Source organism: Gouania willdenowi, chromosome 6 (assembly GCF_900634775.1).
Source record: "Gouania willdenowi chromosome 6, fGouWil2.1, whole genome shotgun sequence".
NCBI classification, from domain to species: Eukaryota; Metazoa; Chordata; class Actinopteri; order Blenniiformes; family Gobiesocidae; genus Gouania; species Gouania willdenowi.
Window position 1 is genome coordinate 60371737 of NC_041049.1, and position 17665 is coordinate 60389401.

The 17665-nt window shown below is 40.1% G+C and overlaps 1 protein-coding gene across 4 annotated transcripts in view; it reads left to right on the forward strand.

Moving 5' to 3' along the window:
- syt7a (synaptotagmin VIIa) overlaps window positions 1–16905 on the forward strand; it is a 166770-nt gene extending 149865 nt beyond the window's left edge. For 3 of the 4 annotated variants that reach the window (XM_028449422.1, XM_028449420.1, XM_028449423.1), the window contains 5 exons: window positions 4945–5212; window positions 9098–9267; window positions 9519–9633; window positions 10997–11196; window positions 14752–16905. In XM_028449422.1, coding sequence (XP_028305223.1) covers window positions 4945–5212; window positions 9098–9267; window positions 9519–9633; window positions 10997–11196; window positions 14752–14856 — 858 coding nt within the window. In that variant the 3' untranslated portion in view covers window positions 14857–16905. The remainder of the gene's footprint in view (window positions 1–4944; window positions 5213–9097; window positions 9268–9518; window positions 9634–10996; window positions 11197–14751) is intronic. The other variant, XR_003674264.1, reaches the window with a different exon arrangement.
- The last annotated feature ends 760 nt before the right edge of the window (window positions 16906–17665 follow it).

The following is a 17665-nucleotide window of genomic DNA, read 5'->3' on the forward strand; positions in this document are numbered from 1 at the left end:
CATTACCCTTGGAAATGCGCAAAAATCTAAATAGCGCAATAAAAACTGGTGATGGAAACACCTTTCACAAGGAGGAATTTCAGACATTTTGATATTGAAATGTGTTGCAAAAGTGCTATGGAAACACTTTTTCCGCAAACACACGCCAAAGAATGTGACGTACCTGGTGACATGACCACTGCTCTCCGAGTAAACATGACGTGGTACAACTAGCGGAACAAATCATAAATGACCGGGTCCTTTAAACCCAAATAATAAAGCTTATGATAACATAATTTTACAACATACACATGCCCGCAACAGCGGGGCTTACAAGCTTCGGTGCCACGGAGAGCAGCTATGTCATTTTGAAGTCCATCAAACGGACATGAACAGAACAACAAAAACATTAGGCTCCATGGTCAGTAATAATAAAACACAAATTCAAAGCATCTCAGCACCACGGATAGTGACCGCATCATTTTGACACCCACTTTAACCATTTCAATTCAGAGCCTGTATCAGTAGCTATAAAGTTTAGTAAAACTGGCACAGCAGCCCGCATGTTCACGAACATTATTTCAATATGTGGTACTATAGACCTAATCACCACTATTTGAAGGGCATACGATGAGCTTTGCCCTCCGTTAATGCGTCCACGATGCTCTGTATGTCCATTTTCTTTGCTCTCTCATTCTCTATGGACAACATGGCAAGTCCACTCAGTCTCTCCTGTCCCACTGTGCTCCTCAACTGGTTTTTAATGAGTTTTAACTTGAATGAGCGGGGCAACCCATAGACTCATTTCAATGTGGACAAACATGAGACAAGTGACTGACGTGCGTGCGCATACTCATAGAAAATATCTGATAGAAAAACCCAGTGTATATATGAAAGAAAACCTAAAAGCATTAAGTCTCTCGATGCTCATAACTAGTTGTTATGAACGGGCAGGTAGGCGGGCCGCTGTACTCCTGTTAACAAAGGTTTCCGTGTATTTCTGCGTATTCTGATCAGTTTCAATAGATAAGTTTCCATCTCTACATTAAGTCTCCTCCTCACTGTCCCACGTCTGCATATGCGTCCATTTATGGTCACTTTTTTACTGGATCCAGACTGAGATAGCGCTCAGTTCACTCCCGTGCACAATCGCCTCAGCAGCTATTATGTTGACACGATCGCTTCTGTTGCTTTGCACTAAGTCTGCGCGTGCATGCACTTAATTTAGTATGCATACATTACATGAAATGGGTCGCTATAACCTCTGTGTAAATCTGCATGATGGGTGATGTTGGACAGACTGTGCCTATGGGAGGGCCTGCCTTCTTCAGATCCCCTGAGCCTACCTTTAAAGGTGCCCGGGGGGCGTGCCACTCTCCCAGCCACCCCTGAAGCCCCGCCCCTGCGTGGTGGTAAACAGAAGAGGCGACCTGGACATTTCTTAGCATTATACTTTAAAATTATTAGTGCCACATTAGATGGGAAAAAAACAAATGAATACAGAGTGTTATAAGAAGGTTCTGAGCGTGTGTCTTTCTGCAGTGAAGTCTCGTGGGATGAGATTTCATGGTAGTTACGAGGCTCCAAAACAACCTTCAATGGACACATTCAAAGGGCAATTTTTCTTTGCTGACATTTAGAAATATCGCTTTTATTTTGCAAAAATGTGTAATGGAAACCCAGCTACTGTCAGAGAGTTTTGTTTTTCTAACACTGCTGGCCTCGCAGATCAGTCTGTTCAGTCTGTGGGCGTCTGCTACCTTCAGATACCAGAAGACTAGATACAGGACCATACCAGGTGAAACCGAGAGCTGGGAAAACATCAAGGTGGACAGTGGATGAGGACAAAACCATCAAGAAGAGAGAAACCTAAAATAGAATAGACAAAACTAAAGCAGCAGAAGTCGGACTGAATATCTCGACATTTCAGAAGGTGGATGGTAATTGGAAAGGTCAATCGTCTCTGCCTCCTTTTAAATTTACTCTGTAGCCAATGAAGTTCAATCCAAACCATCTGTGCTGCAGTCGGAACTGGCAGAGTTGGAGCATATTATACACGCTACATTATCCCCACCTGTTCACTTCAGAGCTTCAAACAAAAACTGTGTTTTTTAATCTGTTGCCTTCATTTTTCCTCTTAAAAAGGGCAGTGGAGCTCTGACAGACTTTTGCTCAGAAAAGACTTTTGTGTTGTTTATTATTTTCAGAGTAGAAAGTCACATGGAGGAAATAATAGCCGTATATCAAAAGGCACTGTTGTAAAAATGTTCTTTGGAATGGCTTGTCTTGTGCTTTTTCTACCCTTTTATAATAAAATGTTGGCCTTATTACATGAAACGTTTCTATGGATATGACACAGTGGGTCACTTCTGCTTTCAACCTACTCAACCATTGGCATCCTGTAGCTCAATAAATGAAATAAAGAAAAATAAGCACTCCACTGTGAAACAAAAAGAAACTCTTGTCACTCTTCGAGATTTTTTTAAAAACAAGTTGTTCTTCCATTTCTAAAACACGTCTGTAGTGCATAATGCACTTGTATAATCTATGTTTTAGTTAAAGAAAAAAAACACTTCTAACAATATATTAGACTGTATAAAATGTAAATAAATGCTTATACATTGGTTAATTACACAGATTTTTAGTATCGAGATCAAAACAGTTTGAGTTTTGTGCACAAGAGCAAAACTTTTTTGCTAGCACAGGCCTTACAGTTGGTATGCTAAAGTATGCTTGTAACTTCCATCGACCAAAGTAGCAATCAAATGACACCTTTTCCAGGTGGCTTACACTGATGAATTAGACTCCAAATGTGCGCACCTCGCTAAGCTGGATACTTCATTAGCTCTTTCTGACAGCTGCCGAATGAGTCTTTGTCTAAAATGAAGCTCTAGACTGAACCTCTTAAATCTCAAGCTGCATTTATGGCTCTGATAGAGAGTTTGAATTTAAATAAATACCTCATGTAGTCTTTTTCAAAGTGTCACTTAGGGCACTTGTACAAAGTGGTTTTATGATTGCTGATTTCCTCACAAAGTCAGTGATTACTATTGTGTACGGTGAGAGAACAACAAACTACACACAGAGAAAATAAGACAAGGTCGTCCAATATGGGGCCGCGGGCCAAAGTTGGGCCGCAAGCGATTAGTTTTGGCCCGCTGCCCATAGATGAAAGTTTTTTTTAAAATGTATTTTTTAAAATATACAAAATTATGAAATACCGTACAGTGATTTATAAGAAAAAAAGATCTAAAGCTTCCTATAATGTGTCTTTGAGTTTTCTTTAAAAAGTGCTATAAAAAACTTTATAATAATAATAATAATAATTATTATTATTATTATTAAAGCTGAGGTCCAATTACATGATTTTTCTTGAGTTTTAAAAATATTTCAAGGCAGGAAAATGTAGTGTTTTGATCGTGTAGTTGGGGTATGTTGTGTCCCACTTTGATGAATTGATATTGCACTAAATGTCTTTGACAACATTTAGATGTTTCACAATAATTTTATGCCATGAAACACAATAAAGGAAAGTGTTTATTTTTCACAGTTATGTTATAGATATATTAAATTGCATGCACTGGAATATGAATGTTTAGTTTTGGTCCTTCAATGTAAAAAAATGTGGGCACCCCTGGTCTAAAGATATCCACATGTGCAGGAAAGCCGAGTACAACCTGCGCATTCTTTTTTTGGCTGATTTTGTCATGCCTCTCACGTTCCCTCACTCTGAGTCCGCTACTTCCATCTGATAGCTGCCTTTTAGTTTTAGTGCACGGCACTGATAAGTGACTGGGTGGTCTAAAGCTCCTCCGTCTTCAATCCGAACACCTCCTGCCTCGTAAGAACATTAGTAAAGAAATTAAGCGCTCTCCGTCATCTTAATGTCAGACCAGTCTGTGCATCGTGCAGCTGCTTTAGGTTATGTCACATAAATGATACCCTAAAGTCTCCCACACTACTCAGTATGTGGGAAAGTACTTCTGACACAAATATTGTGTGACCTTGGGATAGACCCCCTAAATAAGCTTTACTGCTGTTTGATTTGTACACATTGGCCACAGGTTACATGACGGTGTTCTGCTTTGTGTTTACATCGAAATAGTAATTCCAATTTGAGGTTTACATGGAAAACAGGTTTACTCGGCTTTATTCAATTCCGCCTTAGGTCTGGAGGTAGGGAAGGGTTCTGACTGGACAGGGGGCAAACGTGACATATCCACGTCTATCGGGAAAAACACACAACAAACCTTTTATTGTCGGCTACAACACAGAAGACCACACATGAGAACTGTTCTCACCTTTATTTTGATTGTAGTTTATAAGCAGCAGCTTGACAATAACATACTGTTTCACTTTGGAGATATGAACTAATCACCAATAAATAAAGCCTAGTAAAACTATGGAAAACAATAACCAGGAATAAATATTTGCTCCCTGGTAAAGATAGTAGCTCTAACAACAGGTACAATGATAAAGTTGGTGATATTACAGCCTGTGAATGCAGTACAGGGACGCATTTGCTCCGTCTCCAGGTCTTAGTATCACCCGTCCGATGAAGCTTGTTCCATTTGCCAATGTCCGTGTCAATGTCGGCATGTTTATGCTTCCGTCCATCCACTCTTTTAAATATATCCATGTCTTCTAAGGCTCTTATTAAATAAATAGTCTTGGATGGATTCCGAGCGGCCATCTGGGACTATGTCGTCACCAGCACGTCATCTAGGCAAGTCGCACATGCTTAGAACGACCAGAATTAACTTAAAGCAGAATTAATTGTTTACAAGATTGAGGAATTATTATTCAGATTTAAGCTTAATTCGGAATTAAATTTGCATTAGCAATTAAGTGTTTACAAGATGAGGTTAAAGAGGAATTAATTTTTATTCTGCTTTGAAAAAAAATTCAAGCTCCCATGTAAATGCAGCCATTGACACTAATTTTCCTGTTTTTGTGGTTTTGCAGCTGTCACCTGGTTCAGAGGATGATGATGGTGAAGGGCCCATCAGTGAAAAGCTGGGCCGGATCCAGTTCAGTATAGGCTACAGCTTCCAGAACACGACCCTGACCGTCAAACTTCTTCGGGGTCAGGATCTTCCTGCCAAAGATTTCTCTGGCACTTCCGACCCCTTCGTTAAAATCTACCTGCTGCCCGACAAGAAGCACAAGCTGGAGACCAAGGTCAAGAGGAAGAACCTCAACCCCCACTGGAACGAAACCTTCCTGTTTGAGGGTCTGTAATGTTCCCAGTTTGCCTGCATCACCCTTTTTTCCATTGGAGTTTATAACGTTGCCTAACAATATAAAATGTATCAAGTTCCAGTAATACAACAAATAGGCCAAGAGCATGTGCTGCTTTCTAACACTGAATGTTTGTAGTAATCTGGGTCATTTGTCAAGATCAAAGAAGAGAAACATGAAAGGAAAGGAAATCCTTATGTAAATATACCAGAAAAAAGTTCAACTAAAGGTTATTATTTAATGTCAATTGCAAAGTTTTCTTGGCCTATTGAGCTTCCTGTTGTTTGTGAGGAAGATAATTGATCATTTATGCACATTAGCTTAGTTTGCCACGTCATATGAACACAATTGGAACAAAGTTTGAGAGAAAGAAAGATTTGCAAAGCTTATATACCAGATTTATGCCATCATTCAACTCCAAATGATAATTCATATTAAAATTTACCTGCACGAGTCTATTACACACAGACACAAGGACACACTCACAAAAATAAGAACCACAAAAATTGTAATTTCCACATCTTTAGCTTGTGGGAACAAATCAGCGGATAAGACCCACAATAGAACAGGGAATTATTTCACACGTCAAGCATGACGGCACAAAAAAGAACCCAGACCTGTAATGAACCAATGTCAATGACTTCCAATTCACCTTTTGCATTCTTACACACACTCATCTTAAATCAAATTCATTATGTCAAGGATGGCCGCGTCTCTCAGAGCATGAGTCACCCTGGACCTGGCCTTGGTTGTTTTGAGATTCATTTTACTGCCAATCTCTGCGGATTGAAGGACACTTACTTTTAATAAGCTGCTTGTTCAAAACTTTTTTAATTGATTGCTGCATTGACAACAGAATTATGATTTGTATTAAACAAATGTAATGTTATAGTGGAGAACCAAACAACACAGGAAAGCTCTGCAGAGCTCCACAGTGCACCTACCTTCCTACCTGTTTGCTGTTGATAACCATAGAAACCAGTACATAGACATCTATTACTGTAAATCCAATACCTCTAATATTAAATCACGTTGCACACATTGAGGCGGATTCACTAAAGGTTTAGGGGTATTAAATCAGAATCAGTACCTTGAGCATAGCGCTCCCCCTAAAGGTCCCTTTTGGTTATGTCACTGTTTTAACCCCCCCCCCCCCCCCCCCAACACAGACACACACAGCTCTCCCAAGACGGTAGCAACCGATCACTCTACAGTCCTAATACAACAGTGACACTAAGGGTGCTTTCACACATATAGTCCCATGTGACCATGTGAACAATATGAGGAAGAGAGACACGTAAAATAAATGAATGATGTGGGAGTAATACGGAAGGGAGTGTGGAAATGTGTGATGTGTTTGTTTGTGTGCTGACAAAGTGGCTCTGAAGATGGATGGATATTTGTGTGTGTGCTGCCTGATGGAGTGCTGGTTTGTGAGTGTGTGCGTGCCTGTTGCGCAATCACACACACTGTCATTGCGGTGTGTGTTTGCTGCTGAGCTGTCACTACATGGAGTTGCTCCATTCCTCGGACAAAGGTCTTCTCTGCCTTTTTTTTTTTTCTGGCTCCGCCATGATATAAGTTTGAGAAAAGTGAATTTGTAGACATCTGTGTGCAGCCACGGGGCTGGTCATAATCTAGCATTAGTTTGTATTGGGTTGCTGTAAAGCAGTACGTATTGCCACCGGGTTGGAGGCAGGGAAAGTTGCGAGTGCTGTTTTCTGGCCAGAGACAGCCAGAGACCCTCCAATCACCCCATAAACACTATTATCCTCACAGGGACTATGAGGATGATTTATTACGGTGAAAAAATTACTTACTTCTGCTTTAAATCTGCTATCACTCCATGTGCTAATAAGGGGTACAAACTCCAGGGAGTCAGGACTGTGTGTGTTCTGCACGTCACAATGTGCCCACAATCCATTTAGTGCGTTTCCCACTGATGAATATGTAATGTAGGTGTATCTTAATATGGGGTGCAAAAAAATGGGAGGGGGAAATGCAAATAAATGAATGCCGTGGGCGCAATGCAATTCATCAAATCTGTAACTGTTTGTGGTGACTATTTCTGCTCCCAAAATAGTACGACTCAAAGGCAGGTGCTGTCTCGCACGCAGAGATCGTGGCTGCACTGAATGCTGACACAAAACACAGCGCAGATGGAAAAAAGTCTGCAGTTAACCTTTCTAGTATAAAATAATTTTAATAATCAATCTTTATTTGTCATTGCACATGTTACAGAGCAACAAAATTACGTTTCAGTTTCAAATAAAACAATAGTCAATATTAGCAGCCACTGACAGATAATGCAGAGTAAAGAGTGTGATGGAGAGAAACAGCTGGAGCCTGGTTTGGCTCCGTGCTGTCGCTCTACATGTGTCTTCCTCCACATGTTTTGACCGTCAAACTCTCGTTGATGGCAAGGAACGTCAGGCCCGAATCAGCTGAGCAGCTGCGATGGAACAATGCTCACATCTGACTGTGCGTGACACTGCACTGTTTAGTAGCTCAGACCTGCTTGATGATGTTTTCCATGGACTGATGAGAGCAAAGTTACAGGAACTGATGGAGCAGCCACATTAAATTAGTGGGGTGAAATAACATTAGGTTTTAAAGTGTATTAAAAAACATTTTTATTTGTTTATTTCATTTTTTACATTATTAAACGTTTGTGTAGCAGACAGAGAAGTCCAGCTCCTTCCAATTTTACTTCAAATGACATTTTTTGCTTCTGTGCACTCACCTCTCCGTGTTAAACCAGCAAAATATTCATTTAAATAGGGCGGTCTCAACCATGTCTACACGCCACTTATTAGTGGTGCAATCTTAGTGAATTCCACCACAGCAGGTGAGGAAACAGTTCTACCGAAAGATTTAGGGACGCACCTGGTTTACCACCCTTTATTTCAGATTTTAGTGAATCCGCCCCAATGTCCGTCAACCTGGTCTGGGAACTAGAGTGTTTTGGAAATCTTCGAGCATACACTATATGTCTGATGAAATAAATTTAAAATAGTCCAAACTATATTTTGTGGATTTTATTCCAGCGCTCTGGTATATAAAATGGGTACAGATGAAAAGGTCTTGTGGCGGGAAAGTGAAAAAGTGGCAACACACAGTAACAGCAAATATTTCTCTTAGGCTAGAAAAGACAAAATGATCAGAAAGGCTGCTATTGGCTAATCACACTGAAGAGGGGAAGGGAATACGTTTTTCCCAGCTCAGGACACACTTTATGAGATTATCTGTGTGCTGAGAAAAGAGGGAATTTTTGTGGGAACAAGACATGTTTTGTGAACTTGTCTGAGAGAGGCATAACACGGAGCTCTGACATTAGGGGGGGGGATATACATACAGTATATAAGTATCTATATTGACATCTTATAAGCTCAGAAATATAATGTGCATATAATTCTACCATTACAAGAGTGAAAAGTGATGCAGAAGACTTCCCAGTATTTTTCGGTCCTATTCCGTCCTACAGAATCCGCTCTATGTCTCAGCCATAACAGAAATTGGGTGCTCATAAAATAACTTCTTATCATCAATGCACTTCCCCGTGACGCTCCATCCTATCACCAGCCTGCCAATTATGTGTGAACATAGATACAAGAAAGCATACACTTTCATCATGGCTCTTACAGTTAGTTCAAAGCTGAAGGAGCAAGAAAAAAGTTCCCAGAAAGTCCTCCTTTCGTTAGTTTACCAGAATTATCATGACCTGGATAACTAACAAGCATCACAAATGATTCTCCATGTCAGTGCTGGCTCTACTGAGTTTCCAGGGGTTGGAAATAGCCTTTGGGAGTTGCCAAATTTATACAATTAAAACAGTTACCATCACACCCTGAATGTTTTTCCATCTTTATCCTTTCAGGCTTCCCTTATGAGAAAGTGAGGGAACGAACTCTTTACCTTCAGGTGTTGGACTACGACCGCTTCAGCAGGAATGATCCCATTGGAGAGGTGTCAATCCCGCTTAATAAGGTGGAATTGGGCCAGATAAAAACATTTTGGAAGGAGCTCAAGCCCTGCAGTGATGGCAGTGTAAGTGAGGAGAGGTTGGCCATCATGATAAACCGTTGCAAATTCTCTCTACTCATTAGAATGTTGCTCTTGGTGTTTCACTAGAAAAACTGTGACACATGTGTTGACAATTGCCAGCTTGTTAGTTTGATTGACATTATTTTAATACCAGCAGTGGGGGTCAGTGCACCACTGTATAGTGGAAAAAGAGGTTAGAAAAAAAAGTGTAGAAAAGATGATCACAAGTGATTTTTACTGTTTGTATTCCTTAGGGAAGACGAGGGGACCTACTGCTGTCTCTTTGCTATAATCCCACTGCAAACACCATCACTGTGAACATCATCAAAGCACGTAATCTCAAAGCCATGGATATTGGAGGCACCTCAGGTTGACATCTCTTTGTTTGCTTTTCCGTTTCTAAACCCTGAATCTTGCCTAAAACGGTCGCTACGACCTTGGAAACTTTGTGATAAACCAGAGGCTTTTGACCCTGTGTTGAAGCATTTACTGACTTGTCTGTGCAGACGATGGAGCGTAGATTGCTGCAGTAGCAGCAAGGTGACATTACATCTACCATCTCTCAGTTGAACTCTTGCTTTTCGTATAAATCTATGTGGACAATCAGCCTCGCGGCCAAATGTGTGTCAGTGCAGTGTGATCACTGCTAGTTTTGAAAGTATCCAATTTTGCTGCAGCACTAGCAGGGTTTTTTTTTCTATAAAACTAAATGGATAACACTCAAAAAGCCCAGGCCTGCTCCCTCAATCGTATGTTTTGTAGCTAATTTTAAGATTGTTGAGGCCTATAAAATGCCTGATCTTGCGGCGGCTTTTTAAAAAAACTTTGGCAAAAGTTGCTGTATTTTGAAGCTGGTCGATTTTCCAAAAAGACCTTATTGCCTTTGAATTATTTCATAACAATGCAAAAAAGAGCTCAGATTCACAATAATTTAACAAGATATGGATTATTTCCATCACATTTTAAAGGTTTCCAGTGCAGAGTATATTACAGAGAATCAGTTTCTTTAAGTTTTTGGAACAAAAACAAAAAAATCCTAAAAGAAATAAATGGTTCTTTACCTGTGAGAATCTCATCAATGCACTCGTGACTTTTGCTGAAAACACTTTTGCTGCAGAACAGTCTCATGGATTCAGCAATTTGTAAATTTGTGCATGGAGATACCACCAGGGAGCACAAGCACCAATAATATTGGCTACTGCTACCGTTTTAGACGGTACCTGTAATGAAGCTCTATCAAAGGCCATATATAATAGTCAAGGTTTAATCAAGTTATTTTCTTTAAAAGTATTTCTAGAGCAGCAGGAAATCATTAAACACTTGCGTTTGTGAGACAAGTTCGGCGCTATTTGACTCAACAGAGTCAGTTTGGCTATTGTGACACAGTCTGTAACCAGAATAAATGGTGATTCCGCTTACACCAGGGTACTCCTGGCGACTGACAGCTTCTGAAGTTGATGTAGCTTACACAAAGCGGACGGACTTCAGCCAAGTTGTGCCGTCGAATCGACCGAAATCTTTTGTCAGATTGGTTAAATTTGCGGAAATTTGCGGTGATTGGACAGAGTTGCAGGTATTTGCAGGTAATGGTTGAATTTGCATTAATAGTTGCGATCATAACAACGCAATTTCCTGGAGGGTCTGATAGTTTAGAGAGGTATTGAAGGCCTGATCCTAAATAGTGGCATTATTTGGTATCTATTTAACAGCTGCTCTCTCATCTATGTTTCAGATCCATATGTTAAGGTGTGGCTGATGCACAAGGACAGGCGTGTAGAGAAGAAGAAGACAGTGACGATGAAACGGTGCCTGAACCCAGTTTTTAATGAGTCTTTTCCTTTTGACGTTCCTGCTCATGTGTTGAGGGAGACCACCATCATCATCACCGTCATGGACAAGGACAGACTCAGCCGCAATGATGTTATCGGCAAGGTAAGACATAACTGGCTGTATTTGGTCCTCTTTACTAATGGCTTTATTACCAACAGCTTTTATTTCTAGAGGTATTATGCAATCACCTAAACATAAACGTAACCAGCTTTGTTTGTTTATGTACATTAGTTTATTTGGAAATATGATGCACAGCTACTCACCAGTGGATGGTGTAAATGATGATGATGAGTTTATTTGTCATTGCACATGTTACAAAGCAACAGAGCAACACAATTACATTTCAGTTTCATTCCTGTTAAGAAAACATGAAAAGATAATAACATAACATGGGAGTACAGGAGCGGGAGAACTGCAGTTTGCCACCAGGGCGGCGCCCCTTATTTAGATGAGAAATGGGATAACAACAATGGGTAAGAAGAAGAGGTAAAAAAAAAAAAGGCAAAAACCAAACTAGGCCCATAGAAGATGCATTTAGCTGTGGTTCTAGTAGATTCTGTCAGTGCCCGATCCTTTGACATGTCCGATCCTTTTGGATCCTTTCAACCATTCCTTTATTCTTTTAAACTCTGTAGCACTTTGAGATTTCCGAATGTAAACTGCGCAACAAAGAAAATGTATTATTATTATTATTATTAGGCCCACACTTGACACGTTCATCAATGACGGCACACAGGTGCTCCACGCCCGTTTGGTACTTTATATGTGGGCCAGTTTTGGTTCACATCCAGATTAGTTGATGTTAACGTGCCATAATTCAGCCAAAACTGGCCCAATTATGTTTTAAGATGACTGTCCCACATTTGCAGCATCATATGTGGGCCAGTTTTGGTTCATGTTGGACTGACCACTGTCACTTTGCCAAATATTTACCAACTGGGGGCCATATTTGTTTTTTGTTGATTAGGCCAAATTCAGCATTCACTACATGGACCACTTAAGGCTCACATCTGTTTTGTACGGGCCAGAAAAATGACTAAAGTGCAGAATCATTGCTAGATGTGGCCCACATCCGTATGCTATCTGGGATGTGACTGTTTTGTGGTGTTTTTAATTGTTAACTTAAGACAAAAAGGAAAAACCACTGAAAGACGATAATTACAAAAACAGATCAAAACACAACACACAACATTGACAATTAAAAACCAAACAGAAATTAAAATAACAACCAAAATAAATTGTAATTCACTTAAAACATAAATTTCTAATTCTTTTTAAATTGCAGGGTTTCAACCTTTAAATGGTACACAAACTGCCGTAACATAGGCCGACTGGATGTAGACGCCTTTTGGGCATGCGTTGAAACATTCAAAAGGAAATGGCACTGACAGATGCTTAGCAGTGGTAGCTAGCGGCGGTGCCCCGACTGGCCGTAATGGCGAAGAAGCCAATGGCGTTGATGGTCCCCCTAGCCAGCAATTCTGTTACAATTTTTCATACTCAAACACATTTGGACATCTGGCCCAGGAAGCATGCTTGTATTCAGAGGATCACTGGTTCTAATCTCACCTGGTCCATCACTGTGGGATGTTGATCACCTCCAACAACAAACATTACTGGAGTATTCAATCATTCCATAGCTAGAACATTATAAACGTTATTTCTCCATTTCTAAGTTTTCTGTGGTGTTTTTCATTTCCGAAGTGTGTGAGGTCCATTTGTATCTCTAAATTGAATGTCGGTGCTTGTGTAATTTTATCTTCCTGTGATGGACTAGTGATCTGTTCAATGTAATGAAATCTCGACATGAAGCGATGGAAGGTGAGTTTGTTTGAAAGTGTAGAAGATTAAAAAAAAAATGTATTTTACCCTCACAAAAGGAAAAGGAATCCCACGAATGATATAATTCTAAAAATCCTCGCTATGCAACCAACCTATGCAGAATTTCAAATAGATTTGAATAGTTTACCTCTTTCAGCCATATATAATCACTGTCTAAATTATTTCTGCGGAATTTGAAGAACCAGACACTTGTTACTGGTAAATATAGTCTATACACAGTTACCCAAAAGTATCAGAATTCTCTGAAGCCCCAGCCACGTTTCGCCGAAAATGACATACCCATAACAAACACTGTTTTTCTAAGCTTCTTCATGACCTACATGGCAAATTTTTGTTCAGATTGAAGTAGGACCCCTGATGGTTACAGATTATGTGACATTTTGGAAATATATGATACTGAGTGACAATAAATCATGTTTCAAAAACAGAAAACTGTAGTCTGCCTAAATAAACTAGAGATTTACATCAAATATGAAGTCAGTTCTTATAAACAAAGACTACAAAAGCATAAATAATTGAACAAATGTATGGACATCAAGTTTGGTGATAATTATTAACATTAGGCCAAAGATACACATTTTTGTACAAAAAAGTTCAGGTGGAAGCCCACTGCGCCACAACTGTGCCAAAGTTTTCCGCCATACGCTGTGGTTCCACTCTTTGGAGGCGTTATGCATGTGTCTAGTTCAGCAAGGCTTTGACCAATGATTGACACAGCGTCGCAAAGCTGAGAGCCTGTAGAAATTAGTGATATCAAATACTAAGGGGGTGGGGTTAGCCAATCAGAGCTGGATAAAGGAGGGACCGGCCATTTTACGCACGACTACATGATCAAAATATGGAGTTTTATGCACGTTGGATCAACTTTTTGATAAAAAAACAACAAAGGTATGACACCATTTGTCATCATTTCTGATTTTGTGGCATTGTTTTGGTATTTAACATACCCGACCTGTATATCAGTGGATTCAGCTCAGCCTGTAGTTTCACATAGGCTGTGTTATAGAGTTCTGTGTTTATTTTGTGACTCACAGCAGTGTGTTATGGCAGATTTTTATATTCATCATCATATCGTCAAATGTATGTTCATGTGTACAATTTGTCATGTTTTAATACATGATGACTCCATTACTCTTTACACTTTTGTACTCAGTGCAACACAGAGTCTCTGCCAAGGCCAGAGTCTCTGCTCACATGCAGATACTACACGAGCGCACACACTATCAAGGAGATAAGAGTGGCGCCAGATCTTCCTCATAATTATACACGTCTTCATCATCCTCACATGTTTCCACTGACTCCGTCCTCCTCCTCCTGAGGGTGAAACTCTTCTTTTATCTGTATAAAACCTTAAGCTGAAACTGTTAGAGGGAGCGGCTCTCGATCATCGGACCTCGGACCGGACGGTCACTGGTCACTCCACTTTGTTCCATCTTGTACTTTTTTACTTAGTTCTAGAATAAACTTTTTTTTATAAAATCATCAATGCTTCTCCTGGACTCCATCATTCAACCAGAGCAATAAATCATGTCTCCAAATGAGGTCAACCGCAAATTCTGCCGTAACAAGTGAAAAAAGGCAGAGTTTGCAAAGTTGTTGACTTTTCCCTCTTTGATCATAATTGGTGTGTGTGCTGTGGTTGGCTACAATTTTAGCTGCGTTTGTGTGGTACAGAATGTGTGATTTAATTCATTCTTTGGAACATTAAGATCTGTGAGAGTCGTGAAAACCGGAGCTGCCCCCGCCGGCGGGTCCGTTGGGTTTTTCATTTTAGAGTAATCATGGTCTTGTGCCTCTCCCTTCATTTTTTCTCAGATCTACCTATCATGGAAGAGTGGACCAGGAGAAGTGAAGCACTGGAAAGACATGCTGGCACGGCCGCGCACAAACGTGGCCCAGTGGCACGCCCTCAAGGCCTGATGGCTCCACCCAGCTTCCCCCGTGGCCCTTTACATCTTCTATTCCCCACCTTTGCCTCCTCCTCTTCCTACTCCTCCTCCTTCTCCTCTTCTTCTCCTTCATCTCTTCCCGTCCTTATGCACAAGACTGACTTGCTGCCAGGCTGCAAAACACGGGTACAATTAGCCATCTGCTCTCTTAAAACCTTTAAACTTCTCTTTTTCTTTCCAAGTCCCCTATAACTCTCCATTTCCTCTCATTTAGGTTTTCTGTGTCTCGCTCAGTCATAATAGTTTCCATGTTTCTGACTGTCTTTACGTCTGTCTGTCTTTCTACATTCTGCGTGTGGAGCACTAGTTTTCAGCTTCATGCTCCATCTCTTAGCCATCATCTTACTAAAGGTGCCAGTCCCATGGGATCACAGATAATCTTGAGAAATGATCTGTTCTGATGCACTTCAGCATTCTAGCTACATAATCTTACAAAACATGTACTGTGTGTAGATGTTGAAATTACTCTCATTTTTGGAAATATTCCCCCATACACACAGTTGATAGATCCGTGTCCAACCATTGCCTATGGTTCTCTACCCATAGCAGCTCTGTCTCCATCTTTACTGAAAAAAAGTTTCATCATCAGCTGAACTTATGGAAAACAATAACAACTTGTTTTCTGATGAAACCGTGTAGTTGAGCTTAAAAATGAAATTGTTTCTTCTCCTTCCTATTTCTCTTCACTCTCTCCATATTTTTGTGTTTTCTCTCCAGTTTTTCCACCTCTGGCACAATATCAGTGAACTTTCACTTTCCTTCATTTTTGGGACCCTCCCTCTTGTCTCCTGTGTGCTGTGGGTGCTGTGCTGTAGCTCCAACAAATATAGAGATTTTAAAAAGTGAATAAACTGAACTTTCCAACTCTGGGGAAGCTGGAACATGATAGACTGAAAAGGATTTCTCCTAATTTTACCTGGAGAGAGAAAAAAGAAGATGACAAAAGAACAAAAAATATCGTCCAACAAATAGACAAACAAGATACAATGATGTCATTTTTCACAAATGCACAAACTAAGGAAAGTCATTGGAAAATTTCTGAAATTATATAAAGGTTACATGGAATGATGCATTGTTATGTGTTTGCACACCATGAGCCAATGCTCTGAATCATCTTTGCTGCCCTGTGCTCTTTCTATGAGCCAATGGAGGTCAACCCCCCCCATCAGCTATAACTGTAAGGTGTGCTTGTGAGTGTGTGGTTGTGTGTGTGTGTGTGCGTGCGTGTGTTTTTACAGTAGCAACACAATTCAGTCCTGGCTAAGATCCTCTTCTCTTTTCTCTTTCTCTTCTTGCTCTTCTTATACTGCCATTGTTTCCCATTCCTCTACGGCCCCGCGCCCTCTGACCCAGGGCCCAGGGACGTCTTATCTGCACTTTTTGAAAATGTAATAACGATGATGATGATGATTATGATGATGATCGTTTTGATGATAATTGTAGTGCTGGTGGTAAATCAAGGAAGGAGTGTGTGAGAGGGTGAGCAGCGGTGGAGGAGAGGTGACGCCTGTGCTGCCATTTCAGTGGAAGTGGAGAATGCAGGGCTCTCATCCTCCTCTTCCCATTCTTCGTTTATGTATGAGTGTGTAACTGTGTGTGTGTGTGTGTGTGTGTGTGTGTTCGGGTGTCAGACTGCTGATGTGTGGCTCCAAGATGGAGAAATTAGCTTGTCTGCTTGTCTCGGGGAGTCCGATCCCAGCAGAACTGCCATTCAACAACGTGTCAGTCTACAACAGATATCAGCTGTGTTTCCATTAACCTTGGAAAAATCTAAATAGCGCAGCAAAAATTGTTAATGGAAACTCCTGAATTTCGGAAAAAACACTCAAATATCACTAAAAGGTTTTTACATTTTCATGAGGAGGAATTTCTGACGTTTCGATATTGAAATGCGTCACAAAAGCGCTATGGAAACACTTTTTACGCAATTACACGTCACAGAACTTGACGTACATTGTCACATTATGTGACGTACCTGGTCACATGACCACTTCGATCCAAGAAAACATGACGCGGTATGTGTAAACAGAAGAGGAGACCCAGGCATTTCTTAGCGTTATAGTTTAAAATTATTACTACCACATTAGACAGAAAACAACAAAGGAATACAGAGGGTTTTGAGCTTTCGTCTTCCTGCAGAGAAGTCTCACGAAATGGAATTTCACGAACAACCTTCAATGGAAACGCATTCAAAATGCAATTATGCTTTGTCGACATTTAGAACTATCGCTTTTATTTTGCAAAAATCTGTAATTGACACCCAGCTATACGTAATTCAAGAAATTGGAAGTTATATAAAGCTCAACATAATAAACAAAATAACTTCAAAAACACATAAAACAACAGCAAAATTCAAAGAATGACCACAGAAATAAAAGCAACAAAAACATAAAAGAGACTCATAATACACAGAAAAGGACATCAGACACACAAAACAACCCCCTAAACTCACAAAACAACACAAAATGACAGGAAAAATACTCAAAATGTCAAAAATACTGAAATAAATGTAAAAAAAAAAAAAAGGCACAGTTTGACAATAAACCAAATGCAAATATAACAAAAACACATACAATGACTCATAAAATGCACAAAATGCCAGGAGAAATCCACAAAATGACAAATACACGAAATTACTAAAAACCTTGTTCTTTCCTGTGTAAATGCTCAGATTGGTCGTTATTCTTAATACTGGCATGAATATTGATAATGTGACCCTCATATCAGACATTTTCACATTTTTGTGGCCCCGCTGTGATAACAGTTGCCCATCTCTGGTC